The sequence below is a fragment of the Convolutriloba macropyga genome, unplaced genomic scaffold, assembly GCF_964194025.1.
Source record: "Convolutriloba macropyga unplaced genomic scaffold, txConMacr16.3 SCAFFOLD_3088, whole genome shotgun sequence".
NCBI lineage: Eukaryota > Metazoa > Xenacoelomorpha > Acoela > Convolutidae > Convolutriloba > Convolutriloba macropyga.
Window position 1 is genome coordinate 14,818 of NW_027452082.1, and position 15,140 is coordinate 29,957.

The following is a 15,140-nucleotide window of genomic DNA, read 5'->3' on the forward strand; positions in this document are numbered from 1 at the left end:
AAGGAGGCGCTCCACCGGTGGGCCATGGTGCCGCGCCGCATTGGTCATCCAGGGGCTGAGGACAGGGCTCCTGCCGCCAACATGCAAGAGAAAGAAAGCCCCAGCACCACATAGGGCTGGCAGACAAAACGGTGTAACCGCTGTGTGTAGAGTTTGAGGAATGACAGATGCTTTTGAGGAGGACAGTGGGTGCTGAGCCGGTGACAAACGTCCTGCAGCTTGGCTGCGCACAACGCCAACTGTGCGCCGGATAGAGGCGAGATACAAGCCTGCGTGCTCTAGGCAGCGGCTCATCGCCAGCCCAAATTTGTTACCCGGGGATCGTCTCAGCAGCCTCCGGACTATGCTCTATATAGACCTGTCCAGAAACAGATGGACGTCCGGCAGCAGCGGCGGCGGCGGCAGCGACTTTCCAACGCACTCGACGTTGCGGACAGCTGACAAGGGACAGACGTCACAGACGCAAGGCTCTCTCGGATAAAATGCAGCACTGGGGCAAGGACGGCCATCGCCTTTCTGGTAACGGCAGCCTCAGCCGCATGCCTGGGTGCCACCGTCGCACCTCCAGCCCCCCTTTTTCCCTCTGTCAATCGGATCTTCTGCAGCCTACCCCAGAAATCATCACGCGCCGGGTGGGTCTTGCGTCTGGCCCGGCTTGCAGCGATTCCCGTCTTGTGGAAGATGTGTAATGGACCTGTGCATGCACCTGCGGTGCCATGAGGCTCGTCGTGTGGTCCCACGATCCGATCCGCGAAGCACCGGGGGCCGGGTGGCCAGAGGGCTACCGAGGGGTGCGCATCACGCCCCTAGCGAGTATCTGTGCGAGGCCCGGGAGTCCCTCCACTGGCTGAAGCCACAAGCAGTACAAAGGCAGCAGCATCGTGGGCATTCCGTGCATGTGGCAGCTGCTGGCAAATCGCTGCAGGCCACGACGTCCCGAGACCTGAAGGAGCGAGGCTCGAAACCCAGGCGCAAGGCGGTGGCGGCCAGCGTCTGTGAGCCATCCTAGGCTCACAATCGCATCAGCACCTGTTCAGCAGGGTTCAATTGAGCTGGTCCCCGCGGGGTTGCCGCCATCACAGCAATGCAGGCTCCCGCGGCCGCATAATCACACCCTTAACACACACACACATGTGGTGGGGAGCTTCCATGTGCGGCGGGTGCTGGCAGGAGACACGAGGCTCCCACATGACTGCGTCGCAGCTGCCGCGAGCTCTGCTAATACGAAGAGTGACTCGTTCCAGGGCCTCTGAACACTCGCGTGCAGAAGTTGTCAGCGTGCTCACTGCACTGTCCCTTTGCCCGCTGCATGCACCGCCGAATGTGGTCGTTCTCACACTCCTCCCTGGCATCCGATGAATCAAGCGAGCCGCCGTGCAGGCAGCTCTCAGGCCGCTCTCGATCACGGCGAACCCAACTACTGCATCTCTGCCAAATGTTCGGCCTGCGGGGAGCAAGAGCATGTGATATGGACGTTACTGGTGCCAACAGATGCTGGCAGCCCGTGCCGCGGTGACCTACACGCCGGACAGTTTCCAGGCGTAGACCTCGTGTCAACAGAGAGCTGAGCGACATCACGGAGGCCGCCAGCTCTAGCAGCAGCTTCTGGTGAGCTTGATGTGCGGGTTCGAAGCAGAGGGAGAAGGAAGACAGTGGGCGACCGGGGTCAGGCGAGGTGCAGAACGATGGAGGGATGAGCTAACACAGTACAGAGGGTACACCTGCAGGACTTGACAGCTTGAATGACACAGCTGCTCTGTGCACCTCGCGAGCAACGATCAGACACCTCGGCTACGCATGATGTAAGCGCCTTTTCCCGGGAGCGACTGGACTCGTAAGTTAGCCCTGAAGCCCATACGTCCTCAGTTGCAGGAGAAGCCCGGGCTGTCGTCTCAGCGCCTGGTGTGGCTGCAGCGGGGATGCGAATCAGACGGGTGCCCGGTTCGAAAACGACCAGGCCCAGGTCTGAGGCCCGAGACTTGTCCAGCTTATACACCATCAGCGGCAGCTAGGCGTCAATCAGCTGATGGTTGAAGAGAGCCAATGCTGTAGTCGTACGAAGTGAAAAGGGTTCCTGGTAACCTCTGAGGCCGATCTGTTCCTCATCCATTCTCGTCGCAGTTTCCACAGTGTAGATCGTTTCGACCTTTTGCCAAGAAACCTCGGCTACCCTGCCAGGCTGCCACCACACGTCCAGCTAGGTAGGATAGGTATCTCCCTAGGTACCTAGGAGATACCCTACCCTACCGGCCTTCCCCCGTAGGTGTACAACAGGGTAGGTAGGCATAGGGTGAAAGGCTGATTACATCCGTGGGGACTGGGGTTAGCCTATAGGTAGGTAGGTAGGTAGGTAGGTAGGCATATGGTAGCTCTGGCCTCTGGGTGGCCGGTGGGGACCTTTTGGACCGATTGTTATCGCTACCCCTGTCGCTACCTACGTCATGGTCGGCCCGGTACCCACTGCATACCAGGGAACTCGTATGGTCAGGAGGTCCCGGTCAGGAGGTCCTGGTATGGTACCCTACCATGTACCCTACCATCAATGTACCTCTAAATTTGGCCCATAGGCTACGGCTGTATTATCAACCTTTCACCATGTACCCGTACGAGTACGAGGCTGGGCGAGGATTCGGCCGCAGGAGTTAGAACCTCCTGGTTCCTCCTGCTGGTACCCTACTTAGGTAGGTAGGTACTAGGTACCTCAGATATGAGATAGGTAGGCCTCGAGTGAGTACGAGTACTGTACTACAGTAGTAGGGTACTTAATTCTGCGTGGTACGAGTACGAATACGAGTAGAGACTGACGTACGCAAATATGAGTAGGTACTATAGTACCTATAGTACATAATAGTAGGCACCAAGTACCTACGAGTACCTAGTGGATACCAAGTGCCTACTTAGTAGTTAGTATCCTAGCTGTGAGGCTGCACCTTCGTGGGTAATTATCTCGTCACCAGTGGATACCAAGCAGGGTACCTACTACCTACCTGGCTAGTACTCGTAGTCTCGTACGTAGGGATGCTAATTGTAGTACTCGTACTAGTACAACCGTCCAGATCTGCATGCACATCAGGGTAGGGTAGGGTACGTTCTCAGGGTCACATGCTGGCACGGCCCTAACCCTAGGTACGCCCTGATGATACCCTGCATGAAGGGCGGTCATTCCGCACAGCACATGTCCAAGCTGGATCCTGGATCCTACCCAACGGTTCCAACTTCCATGATGGAACTTCCATCACGTCCTGGCTGCAGGTAACCCGCACCGCACCCAACGAAGGAATCATTTACAGATAGTTTTAATTACGTTTCTCGTCACCCGGGGGAGAGCTCGGCCAGCGCTTGGTGTTGTGTAGCCCCCTCCCACACCCCCACAGCTGACACAGTACAGCTGCGCAGGGACCGACACCTGACACACCCACTGTCACATCTGAGGCGCTGAGCTCTGCACGGTCTGTGCAGCTTCACAGATCGATACAGTGACATACCAGCCACCGCTTTCATCTCAAAAGCTACGCCTCGCTGTCACACTGGTGACTTGGAAATGAGCACAGCACGGCAGACGGTCCTGAGCTCACGGGGCTGCCTGCTGTTGCAGCGTCCGGGGCGGCGAAGCCCCTCACCCAGAGAGACCCGTTCCCGCAGGGGAGCTGTCTCAATACAGTGTCCTCTCCCCAATCACAGCTCTGAAAGATTGACCAATGGCAGGACAGTCTGCTCTGCTGTGGGGGAAGACAGCCTGCCTGACGTGAGCGGCACAGCCCCAGAGGTTTTTGAGTGGGATGTGGTCCAGTTCAGAATGGAGCTCCCCTCTGAACCGGCTCTGGTCCGTCTCGGCCGTGTGGTGTCAGTGGCAGACGAGACGTGCACGGTTGAGCCAATGGCAGAACAGGTAATCCCTGCTCGGATCCCTTCGGCTAGTGGGCATTCTAAGCTCAAAGAGCGCTGGCACTCTGGACGGCGCATGCACGTGACACCTTTTCTGATGGAATCGGCACCACCGCTTGGCAGTCTGCCTTGCCTGTCTGGGAGATACGCTCCTGGCCTTCACCTGGCCTCCGTCTGTCGGTTGTCGTTGCAATCCACGCCTAGCACTCACCCCCCCTGCTGATTATCTTCCACCCCGTCCTGCTGTCTTCGAGTCCCCGGCGCAAGGGCCCCCTCCCACGTCCTCCCACCGCCCCGCCTCGTTCCCGCCGCTGCCCTTTTCCCCTTCCCCGTCTGCACAGTCTGCGTTCACTCGGCTTTCCTCCACCCGCCCTCCCTTCCCCCCTCCTCCCCACTGCTCCTCCTTAACTGTCCCAAATGCCAGACCTCCTGCCGTTTCCTTTCTCCTTCCTTCTCGTTTCTCCCGTCTCACTTCCCGCGTCCCAGCTTGCAGCACGAGTTCCTCCCCATCGTTCCCTCACACCGCGCCGGCGCTGTGTCTACACTGTTTGGCTGAATCCTGCCACAGACATTGCCAATGTCACAGACACAACGCTTCACCAGCACTGCACTGCCCGTTGTCTCCTCTTCCGGGCTTGTCACTACGCTCGCCATCCCTTAGGCTGATCTGCACTCTGCTCTTCGAGCCTCTGCCGTCTGACACCGCCGCGCTGCACCGTCCCTTGCTCGCAGTCTTTGGGACTGTGGGTATTGGACGGTGAATTTGACGAGCCCGAAACCATCTCGCTCGCCAGTGTCTCGCAAGTCATCGAGGCCGACTACGGCCAGCGGGCGATTGAAGACAGGTAAGGGGTTGCTCTGTCATGCCGCACACAAAAAGCGTGGCCCTGCGTCCGCTCCCCATGCTCACGTCTTCTGAGACCCCTGACCAGGACTGCACGGTGCCCGCGTGAACTGTGACGTCCGCAGGGTCAGCAATCCGCATGGTGAACACGCAGAAGAGGTACGCACGCGAGCCGACAGGCTTTGGAATCCCGCTTCATGCATGCCCTCCCGACGTTGGTTAAGGCGACACACACCGGTCTAATTGCTGCAGCCCCGGCCATCCCTTAACAGGTCTGGGAGATACAGGATGCGGTGGACGCTGCAGTCTTCCGCGGACAGCCACCGCAGCACTAAACAGAGCAGACCGGTGCAGTCTTTTTGCATCTGGAGCTGACGCAAGGCATGGCCATTTAGGTCTTGCTGGTGACGGATTTCATTCCTGCCATGGCCACCGACCGTCGTCTCCTCGACAAAGAGTCTGTGGATGAAATTAGGGCTGCCCAGCTAATGTGGGCCACCTGTAACTGCGGTCTGTGAATACACAGCATCAGGGGTGGCGTCTACCCACCCAGACGCCAACAAGGCCGGGCTGAGGCTCTCCCGTACTTGGGATGCATTGTGCGCCTCCTCTGGGCAAGGCACTGCCCCAGCAAGAGGTGTCAAGGACGGATCTGAGGAGCCGCCCGGGGTGCCTGCAACATCGCAATAGGATCATGCAGAGTGGTCGGCGGGGGCTAACGCTGCCTTCTGCTGCAACACCACAGTCAAGGAATTTTAAAAATGCGCCTCTTTCCACTGTGGGCCAGGCAAACAGTGCAAGCACGCCAAAAATGGCGAGAGCATGGCCCATGGAGTGGAGAAAATGCGGCGGGAGCCCAGTGGTCAAATCCTCTGTGCCTGTACTGTGCAAAGATTGACGTTGTTAAAGCGGCGTTGGACACTAATGTAACATGGTTAGAGACACTGTGATCTGGTTGCAAAATGCTGTCCTGCATAATGATGAGCGAAACGTCCAGTCTATCCGCAGGCAGTGTGGTCATGGTGACACCAAAATTTTTCATTGTATCCCTCAAGCTGCGCTTGCCTTCTTAACTCTTCTGGGTCTGCTTTGTGGGTAGCGTATTCACTCTCTGTCAACAGCGCGGCCTCGAGCAGGGCTGTGACAGCCTTCTTGTCTAGCCCCTGGCCAATGACAACAAGCTCCTGCCTGGCCGTGTTCGAGTCATCCCACTGGTGGTATGGGTGTAGCTCTATGCGTGACCCTGCAGCTGCCATCCGCACCGAGACGTCTGGCCGGTCTGCCATCCAGATCGTGCCCTTGGCGCGCAATACGTTGCGCAGCGCCCCATGAATATCGTCGGCAAGCTTATCCACAGGCTCTTCGTCGGCCACCATTTCCATGAAAACTTCCAGAGAGTTAAACAACGCCTCCAGGCGCTCGGGGTGGAACGGGGCCCGATTACTCTTGAAGACACAGCTCCTGACCTTGAAACGCTTCTCGTACCGGGCTTCTTTGCCACTGGAGCTGACGGCAGCACTGTTGTTCTCTCCCCTTGCCCGCTTCTTCTGGTTGTGGCGGGCCAAGGCCCTGGACTCGCCGGATCCGCGGCCCTCAGATGGCAGCACGACACTCAGGGGCACGTCCCCAAATTCAGCTGCAATCACCTCCGCCTCAGGGTTGAGTACCTCCACCGTGGCCCGCAGGCTGCTGAGCTCTTTCTGGCCCACGGTGTCAGCCTTGTTCAGGACAATCACGTCGGCCGTCTCCACCTGCTCCATCAACAGCTGCGACACACCCTTCTCCGGATGGTCTAGCTGCGCTGCTGTGGCGCCGCCGCCCAGGTCCTCCCGGTCTGCTGCAGCGTCCGTGCATCGGACCAGCCGTGGGAAGGCACGGCTGTCCACGACGGTCACGAGGGACGACAGGCGCGCCAGACGGCACACGGGGTCGTTCGATACGGCCGCGACGCGGAAGAGTTCAGCCATTCCTTCGGTTTCCGCGACTCCACTGCACTCCACTACCACCGCCGCCGGTGGCTCCGCGCTGCTGCACACGCCGTACACGGCTTCCAGCACGTTGCTGCCACGATTGCAGCACACACAGCCGTCCGACAGCTCCACCACGTCGTCCTCAGCCCGCACCACCTGTCAGACACAAGTAATGCATGGAACTGACTTCGGCCCAGTTCCCGACGAGCTAGTCTACGGCAAGGGGGAGGAGCCGAGGCTCTGTAGCGGCAGGGCCAACCGGCCAAGCACCGCGCCTGGGATGGTTGACGATTATCACATATCTCACCTCGGATCCCCGCAGCAGGTCGGCGTCAATGTTGAGGTCGGCGACGTCGTTGACGATCAAGGCCAACCGACCGCCCACTTCATCGCGGTTGCGAAGCGCCTTCTCGAGCAGAGTCGACTTGCCCGCGCCCAGGAAGCCGGCGATCACCGTCACCGGCACCGGCTCCTTCGCCGTTGGCATCTTGACAATATCTGGCCGGCGTGTCCCAAGAAGTGGTCGAGAGCAGTGAGTACGAGAGTAATTAAGGCGTGCGCTGAGATCGAAGGGACTCGATTCGGGTAAGAAGCCTGCCTGACCCGGCTCGGTTCTCTAATAACAAGTGAAGGGTGTACCGCGACACTTCGGCAGTGCGTTGTGTTGGGTGTCAAGGCCGGGATAGGACGTAGGTAGGGAGGACTGACCGTGATGGGTGTTATCCAGAAAAATGGTGGTGGTCAGGGGGGGGGGGCGTGGGGAGGCACTGCAACGCCAGTAGATTTTCCCCCGTCGTGTGCCACATCCACCAGGCAGGCACAATCAGGTTGTCGCGGTGATCCAAGGCGGCTGCACGACCTCAGCAACTCTCGTCCATCATCTCACATCGAACACGCACCGCGGCTGGAGAGACTGCTGCTGTAGCTGATACACACAGTTTCAAAACAAACAGCCGCCCGGCGTGCATTACGTCATGCCACCCACCGCTGGCTTAGTACTTTAGTAGTTTTAAGATTTATTACAAGCGTTCGGGGTGTTTAAATTGATTCAGGTTCATCAGGAGCGAGTGGGTCTGAACTTCCCACCATGAAGATTCAAGACAGCATGTCATTGCGGCCGGTCTGTTTCTAGTCCTGCCCCCCCTCCGCCTTAGCCCCCTGTTTTCTCTCTGTGTAATCATCTCATATAGCATATCATTGCCTCTCCAGTAGCGTCCCGCACTGCATGCGGCAGTGCCTGACCACCACATGAACGTACTCTCCCAGGCGGAAAGTGAAGGGCCGTCGAGCAGAGGCGACACTTGAGAGTGGGCAACAGCCGCACAGCTCCCCGATCACGACCAGAGCGCCGGCACTCGCAGGGCTGGGTCATGGACCAACCGTTTGTCTGTCACCAATTTGTAGAACGGCCGTACTAGGGTCGCTGTACACGAACGCACTGATCGCCTCGCTCCCGGCTGGCGAGGTCATGTTTCCGTTGCTGGGAAGGCAAGGGCGAGTGCAAGGAGGCCGGAGCGGGAGAGTTTCTGCTGGCGCGTGTGTATTTGCACACGCCACACAAAGCTTAGGAATGGCAAATCTGGAATCTGGATATCCTTCAGACATAGTCAGGCACACTAGAACTAAGAGGCACGCAGAGGTATGTATGGTTTAGCAGCTCGCGCACAAACCACCTGGCAGCGCATGTGTATTCGGACGAACGAGTCGCTCGGAAGCCGACCAGGTGTTGTGAATCTGTCGCTCCAGCGGCGGGCGTCAGTTCCTCCTACCATGGCCCCAGCTGGTTTTGGAGATCATCCTTTCTAGGGCAGGGCCTTCCCGGCTCCCCACCGCATTAATTTCCGCCACTGTCCCCTACCAGTGCAAGTGCACCAGAGAAGCAATAGAGGTGTCCATGGGACGGCGTGGAGCAATGTCGGTGCAAGCCCAGAGCCCAGAGGTCGGATTCTCTGCGCCACTGGACAGTGGATTTTTGGACTTAAGCGGCATGTCGGACGCACCGGCCAGCCAACAGCTGCCAGGGTAAGTCATTCCTCAGCGGTACCGTTTTCCGCAGCGGGTGGCTTTGTCGATTAAGAAGCATCGCCTTTGGTGGCGACCCTTGGGCTGACGGCGTCCCGCTCTCTGTGGGAAGGTGCGGCGCCTCCTTGCGCCCCCCAAAATTAGCTGCGGTAGAGTAACCGGCAGCCATACTTCGCAACTGCGAGCGTTTGCCACGGGTTCACTGCATAGGAGTCTGGCGAGGTTAGTGCCCATTCCACCTGACGGAGTTTTCTGCTCCCCGAGTTTTGGCTCCCATGCAGCACCCGGGCCTGTAGCGGGAAGCTTGGTCCCAACTGCCGGTAGCTACCGGCATGAACACGTACTGGTTACATGTGGTTACCTTGCGGGCCACCAGTTCCCTCCGGTGTTGTTCACTGTGTCACTGTGTGCAGAGCAAAGTAGACTGTCTCAAGACGACACTGCCGCCGTGGACAGTGCCTCAGGTGTAGCGCCACAGACTTGCTGGACACAGACCCCTCCACGTCGAGTAGTAGGAGTGTGGGCATTGTCATGCCCACACATTACCTAAGAATGAAGGAAGCGTCGGCACTGGCTCCGTACCTGTGTCAGTTTCACCAGTATGCCTGGCCGTAGGGAAGTATGATTCTGCATTCTGCGAGTGATGCTGAGGGAGAGGTCACAGTGAATGTCGTCGTCGAGCCGGGCCTGATGGTGCTAATGCTGGAGCGGGATCATCATGGCCGGTGGTTTCAAGTGCACCAGCAGGAAGATGATGCCACGTGCGGGTTTCCTGCCCTAGTGTCATGCTTGCACCTACCTAGGTCTGGCGATTAATGCGCCGCGCGCAGGAGAGATGTTTATGCATCGACATCAGACATAAGCTACCTACAACAATGTGTATGCGATCGGTGGACGTGATGCGATATTTCCCTAAGCGTTGCGACTGTATTTGTGTAACATTCCACGCAGTCGGCCGTGACGATATAGTCTCACAACTCAGAACAGTGATGGAATATTACTTATAAACTTCTACTCTGTCTCGTCTGAAGACTCACTCTAAGCTTCTCTGGTCCGGGCGTTGCTAAAAGCTAGCGAGCATTGGACAAATTTTCTAATATTTGAGTTTATCTCCTCACGATTCGTTATGGGAAGTACACATGCCGACACCTGCCCCTTGCGATCTGTGCCTGTGCCAGCTCGAGCCTGGCAGGAATGTCTATCTCTATGGGGCACGATCATGCTACAACAGACCGTAAGATCTAGTTCGGCATGCCAGATGTTGTCCCTCTTGTTGAACTCGTGTGTGCATGCGCGGTGGGCCATTGCAGGCCACTTTCGGGCCCACCCCCCCCCCCCCCCCCCCCCCCGAACCATACTCCATAGGGACTGGTCGCTAGGTACCTACTGGTCCTTCAATGTCCGGCCCCAGGACCGATCGAGCCGGAGCTTGGCTTCCACCCCGGTCTGTTGGTGGATTCCAATTCCCATCGTGCGGCCGATGATTAAAAATTGAGGCTGAGTCGACGTGAAAAAAGTATCCTAGATACTCCACAATGTTCATGCACCTCTTGGAAATGCCGACACGGATGTACCGCGCTAGACTAGAAAGATCACAGAAATACTAAATTTGAACAGTACCCGACTTATAATAGATATTGCGGTCAAGAAGTTTCTCTGACATGCAAGTTCAGATACCAAGTACTAAAATGCCTCCTACATGAGTGCATATATACGAGTACAATACGACTATTGCACCACCTCACTGCACCTCACGAGATTTATACTTGTACTAGTACATGTACTAGTACATGTTTTAAAAAATTTTCATCGATCGCTCCTAGCTAGTCCCCAGTCCTCACGCCTTGCGATGAAGGCCCTACAGCCTGCAGGCTGCATGCAGCCTGCTCGAGCATATCGCTGTATATATGTACCCTACCCTAGTGTGAAGGGTTGGTTACAAGACCCGAAGGCAGCCACACAGGCCACAGCTAGACAGGGTTTACATAACACCCCGGCCACTTCGGTACTCGTGCTACACATGCTACAACGCTACCGAGTAGCTTGTATAGACCGGGACTTAATAAAGGTGATCGGGGTAACAGGTCCGTAAGAGCTTAGTAGGATACGTAGCTGGCCTGTCCGTATAGAGAGCTCTCACTGGGCTCGCAGGTACCGAGGTACCCGGTATCGGTAGGTACCTGGTATCGGTAGGTACCTGGTATCTCTAGAGTAGGTAGGTAGTAGGTACCCTACCTGGGTACTCGTAGATAGGATACGTACGAGCACCGAGGTCTACCTGCGACTATACGACGGAGGAATAAGATTTGAGAGATTCATCACGAATACTTGTCGAATTTGCGCACAAGTGCGACATCCCGAGTGCGTGATTTTCACGACTATTCGTGTGAATCTCGAAACTTATTCCGATTGAATCGCATTCTGTCGGGCACAACAACATAAAAAATCCGAATATACCGATAACATCGCGGAATGTGATTCGATTCCCGATAGCCACATGCATGCGCGTGGGCACTCACTAGGCCAGTACTATCTATACTGAGTACTGACTACTGACCTCAGACGAGCAGTGCGCATACCTGCCTCGGAAGTCGAATCGCTATAGGTGGCCGGTAGGTAGGTACCCTACGTAGGTACAGTACGGAGTACCTACCTGCCGAACAGGCAGGTACCTAAGTACCCTATCTATAGCCAGGATAGGCCTATTGTAGTTACAGATCGGTGCTCGTACGAGTACACGAGCTGCAGTGAGAAGTGAGTGAGCTCAGCTCTCTAGATCGAGGGGTAATCGTGAGGCACCGACCGGCCGGCCAAACGCTCCTGTTTCTTAGCGCTACCGAGTCCCGACCACGCATCCGAGGGCACACGTCCACGCCTTGACAAGTTGTTGCCGAGCTGGGAGACCAGTGCAATACTCGAGGCTAGTCTGGACCCTTCGCCACCCCGAGAGCCTTGGCCGCAGCGGCGGAAGCGTGGCTCGATCGGGTAGTCGTCCCAGCACCGGACGCGCTGTGCCCTTCCGCCAGTTGGTGTCCTTGACCCGGTCAGTGGTCCTTTGATCGTTCCGCGATGCCGAAATCTTACTGCTGAGGCGCGTCTGTGCCATGGTACCATTTCCAGATTGGCTTCATCGGCCTCGGCAATATGGGCTCCAACATGGCCACGCGCCTCGTGGACGCTGGCCACCAACTGACAGTTGTGTGAAGTCCTGGGCCCCACCAGCTACTCGTGTCAACAGGACCCCACCAGGCCAAAGGCTGTGCCTTAGGAGGACTTGCAGCAGCGCGTCAAGGAGAAATCCTTACACCATCCAGTGTCGGCGGCATCGTCTGGTGGACCGCGAACCGCGGCGTCGCCTTGGCCTGTCGAGGCTGACCACGCGCACAGGAACATCCAACTTGGCTGAATCAGTCAGCGGTGAAGAGGAGCCCGAGGAGCAGTCTGATGACGACGAGGATGGGGACAGGCAGGAGGACGTGAACAGCATAAGGATCGACGAGAAGCAAGCCAGCTCGAAGGAGAAGTCGCGGCAGGACAGTTCCAGTGTTGCAGGATTGATCTTGGATATCGACAGAGGTGTGCTGCTGACTCAGCCCTTCTTTCAGCGCGGCTATGTGTGGTCGCACACCCTGGCGTCCACGGTGATCGAAACGCTTCTGCTGAATAACCCTCTCCCCGAGGTATGGCACACGTCCAGTCCAGTCCAGTGCAGTGCTCGACTACCCACGGCCAAAGTGCACCCTGAATACATGTCTGACATCTTGACAGCTGCTTGAATGAGGCCGCGGTGTGTTGGGTCTGCCGTCAGGTCATAATCTATGAAAAGATTGAGACGTTTGAGGACGAGGATGGCGACGAGGACACGAGGACAGTGAAGCTGGTGGTGGATGGGCAGCAGCGCCTGACATCCATCATCAACTTTGTGAACAACAAACGAGCAGACAACAGAGGGTGGGCCCAGAGCAGGAGAGAGCAGGACAAGGGGTTCTACTTGAAGGGCCTGCAGCACCTGCCGGACTTCAACGGTATGGACCGTACTCGCCCTCACTTTCCCCACAACACTGTGAGAATTGTGCATGCGAAACTCTTCGAAGGCCGGGGCACCGCACACCGCTATGTTTCCGATGGTGAAACTTGTGCCTGCCGGCTGCGGTGCAGGCAAGTGCTTCTCTGATCTCAAGAACAAGCACCAGGAAATGATCCGCTCCGCTTCCATCACAATGAAGACCATTCCTTCATCCTGGACCATAGAGGAGCTGCTGGTGTACTTTGTGGCAATTCAACAGGGCGGCGTGAAGATGAAAGGCTCGGAGCTGATTCTGGCGATGAATCACGGGCCTTTCACTCGGCTGGTCGAGGAGCTGGCTCAGACCAAGGAGGTGCAGGACATCTGGCCGGATCCTAAGAACCGCCCAGAGCCCAAGGACATGCGCCCTCAGGAGCTGCTGATGCGCTTCTTCACGGCTGAGCACGTGGGCCACGAGGAGTATGGCAAGACCAAGTCCCACGTGGCCCTCGTGCAAGAGGTGTCCAGGGCTCTGAACAAAAAGATCCTCAAGGACAGGAGGACAGAGAAGGAGCTTGCCGGGAAGCTCAAGGACGCCCTCACCCTCGCGCACGAAATCTGGGCCCCCAGTCAGGCCGGCGGGCGATTGCCCCGGTCCCTTCAGGAAGGCCGCGAGGGCAGGGAAGGGCAAACGGTGGGCGGCTGCCAATCCGGCCAAGACAGTCAACAATAACGTCTTTGACTTCCAGATGTATGTCTGCTCGCACAAAGCGTTCAACCGGGAGTTCCTCCACAAGCATAGAAAAGAAATTTTCGACCTGATGATGCGGCTGCAGCAGAGCGACCCTGCTTTCGCTTCCCTCAGCCACTCGGGGCATTGCGAGCGAGTGCTGCGGTGCCGTCAGGAGCTCACGTCCCTCATAGAGAAGTCCGAGGCAATGAGTAAGTCAGAGGGCCCGCCAGCGCAGCCTGCCGATGGGCCTCGATCGTTCACGGACCAGGACAAGGTGCATTCACTCCGTCCATAGAGCCGTGCCGTGCCGTGCCGTGCCGGGCCGGGCCGGCCTCCTCTGCTCTGCCTTTGCAACAGCCCACTGCAATGAGTCTGGCCTCCGTGAGTTTACAACCCTCGTTCCATGTGTCACCGAACCCTCACTTACACAAAGTCTGTTGCTTGGTCTGCGAGCAGAGGATGCTGTTTGACAGGATGGCAAACGACGGCAAGCTCGTGTGCAATCTGTGCGGCGAGGCTCTCCCTCAAGACTACGACTCTGAGGAGCTCCACATGGACCACATTGTGCCGTTCAGCAAAGGCGGACCCACAGTCCCGGACAACGCTCAGCTGGTCCATCGCCTCTGCAACCTGAGGAAGGGAAGCAAGGTGAGGAACTGGGAGCTGTAGTAGCCGGAGTAGACATTCATGAAAGCGTGCGGCGGGAAGTAGGAAGCATTAGTAGTCATAGCCTGCCACACCCCGGGAAGACGCAAGGCTGACATCGAGGCTTATGGCCCGGATCGTCCTCTCGGTGAGGAGTAAGGAGTGTACAATGTTTGGAAAACGAAACCACTGTTGCAGACATACCCATGGCTATGGTCAGCGCCAATGCTACGATTCCTCAGGGCAACTCCCGTGTGTTCAGCCAGAGGGCATCCTGCCGCCAGGTATAGGCCCTCCTGTGCATTCCCTCTCGTCGGAGGGTCATTCCGCCCGAATCGCCCCCTCACAATGGCGTTCCGAGTCGCAAAGAGGTGGCTCAGCCTGTCGCGGGGGTCCTTCCTGGTGCCGTCGCCCTCTCCCGGGCCTGACTGCGGGGGAGGAGAGCTCCATGCCTGCACCGGGCTGGTGCTCTCGTTGCTGGCCCAGGTGCCCACGACCCCGGAGGCCGAAGCCAGGAAGTCCCCGGTCGTCGTGATTCTGAGGCTGCTCCCATTGATTGACGAATAGGAATAGTTGGAGTCGCTGGCGGCTCCCTTGGGCGAGTGAGGGGCACTGGGGGGCTGCAGGTAGCCAGGCATCCCGGCCTGATCTCGTCCGGGCGCTTGCTTGGGGCCTGGGATCCCGACGCGGTGGAAGAAATCGACGACCTTCTGGATGCTGGACCGCCCTGACCCGAAAACATGGCCTGCAGAGGCACAGAGACGCCGTCAACGCACCCAAAGGCAATGCAGTCCAAAAAATGGAGGCAATGCAGTCCGCCGCATACTGTGCAGAGGCGGTGTTGGGTCGAGCTCTGCACCTCGAGCTCCTTCATGGAGATGGGTTTCCCTGTGGGTTTCAATTTCGCCGGCGACTTGGCCTGCGCTGTTTCTCTGTTGAGAGACGGCCTAGCGGAAGAGGAGCGGCGGCTGGCAGCAGCTGCCTTCGAGGATTGCCTCCTCCCCAGCTCTGGCGGCAGCTGCTTCCCTTCCTGCG

General features: G+C 57.7%; 3 protein-coding genes across 3 annotated transcripts; 1 reads left to right on the forward strand and 2 right to left on the reverse strand.

The window, feature by feature from the left end:
* Positions 1–380: 380 nt before the first annotated feature.
* On the reverse strand, positions 381–1,999 carry LOC142357172 (uncharacterized). The gene is made up of 2 exons (XM_075408850.1): positions 1,722–1,999; positions 381–1,444 (listed from the first exon to the last, which is right to left on the reverse strand). Exons 1-2 carry the CDS (start codon positions 1,997–1,999, stop codon positions 1,219–1,221), a joined length of 504 nt encoding a protein of 167 aa, XP_075264965.1. The 3' UTR covers positions 381–1,218.
* Positions 2,000–5,727: 3,728 nt separating this feature from the next.
* Positions 5,728–8,169, reverse strand: LOC142357173 (zinc chaperone YciC-like). Its single transcript, XM_075408851.1, has 3 exons — positions 8,080–8,169; positions 7,007–7,315; positions 5,728–6,855 (listed from the first exon to the last, which is right to left on the reverse strand). Exons 1-3 carry the CDS (start codon positions 8,167–8,169, stop codon positions 5,728–5,730), a joined length of 1,527 nt encoding a protein of 508 aa, XP_075264966.1.
* A 4,478-nt stretch (positions 8,170–12,647) lies between these two features.
* Positions 12,648–14,213, forward strand: LOC142357174 (uncharacterized). The gene is made up of 4 exons (XM_075408852.1): positions 12,648–12,746; positions 12,880–13,212; positions 13,286–13,734; positions 13,917–14,213. Exons 2-4 carry the CDS (start codon positions 12,918–12,920, stop codon positions 14,127–14,129), a joined length of 957 nt encoding a protein of 318 aa, XP_075264967.1. The 5' UTR covers positions 12,648–12,746; positions 12,880–12,917; the 3' UTR covers positions 14,130–14,213.
* Positions 14,214–15,140: the final 927 nt, after the last annotated feature.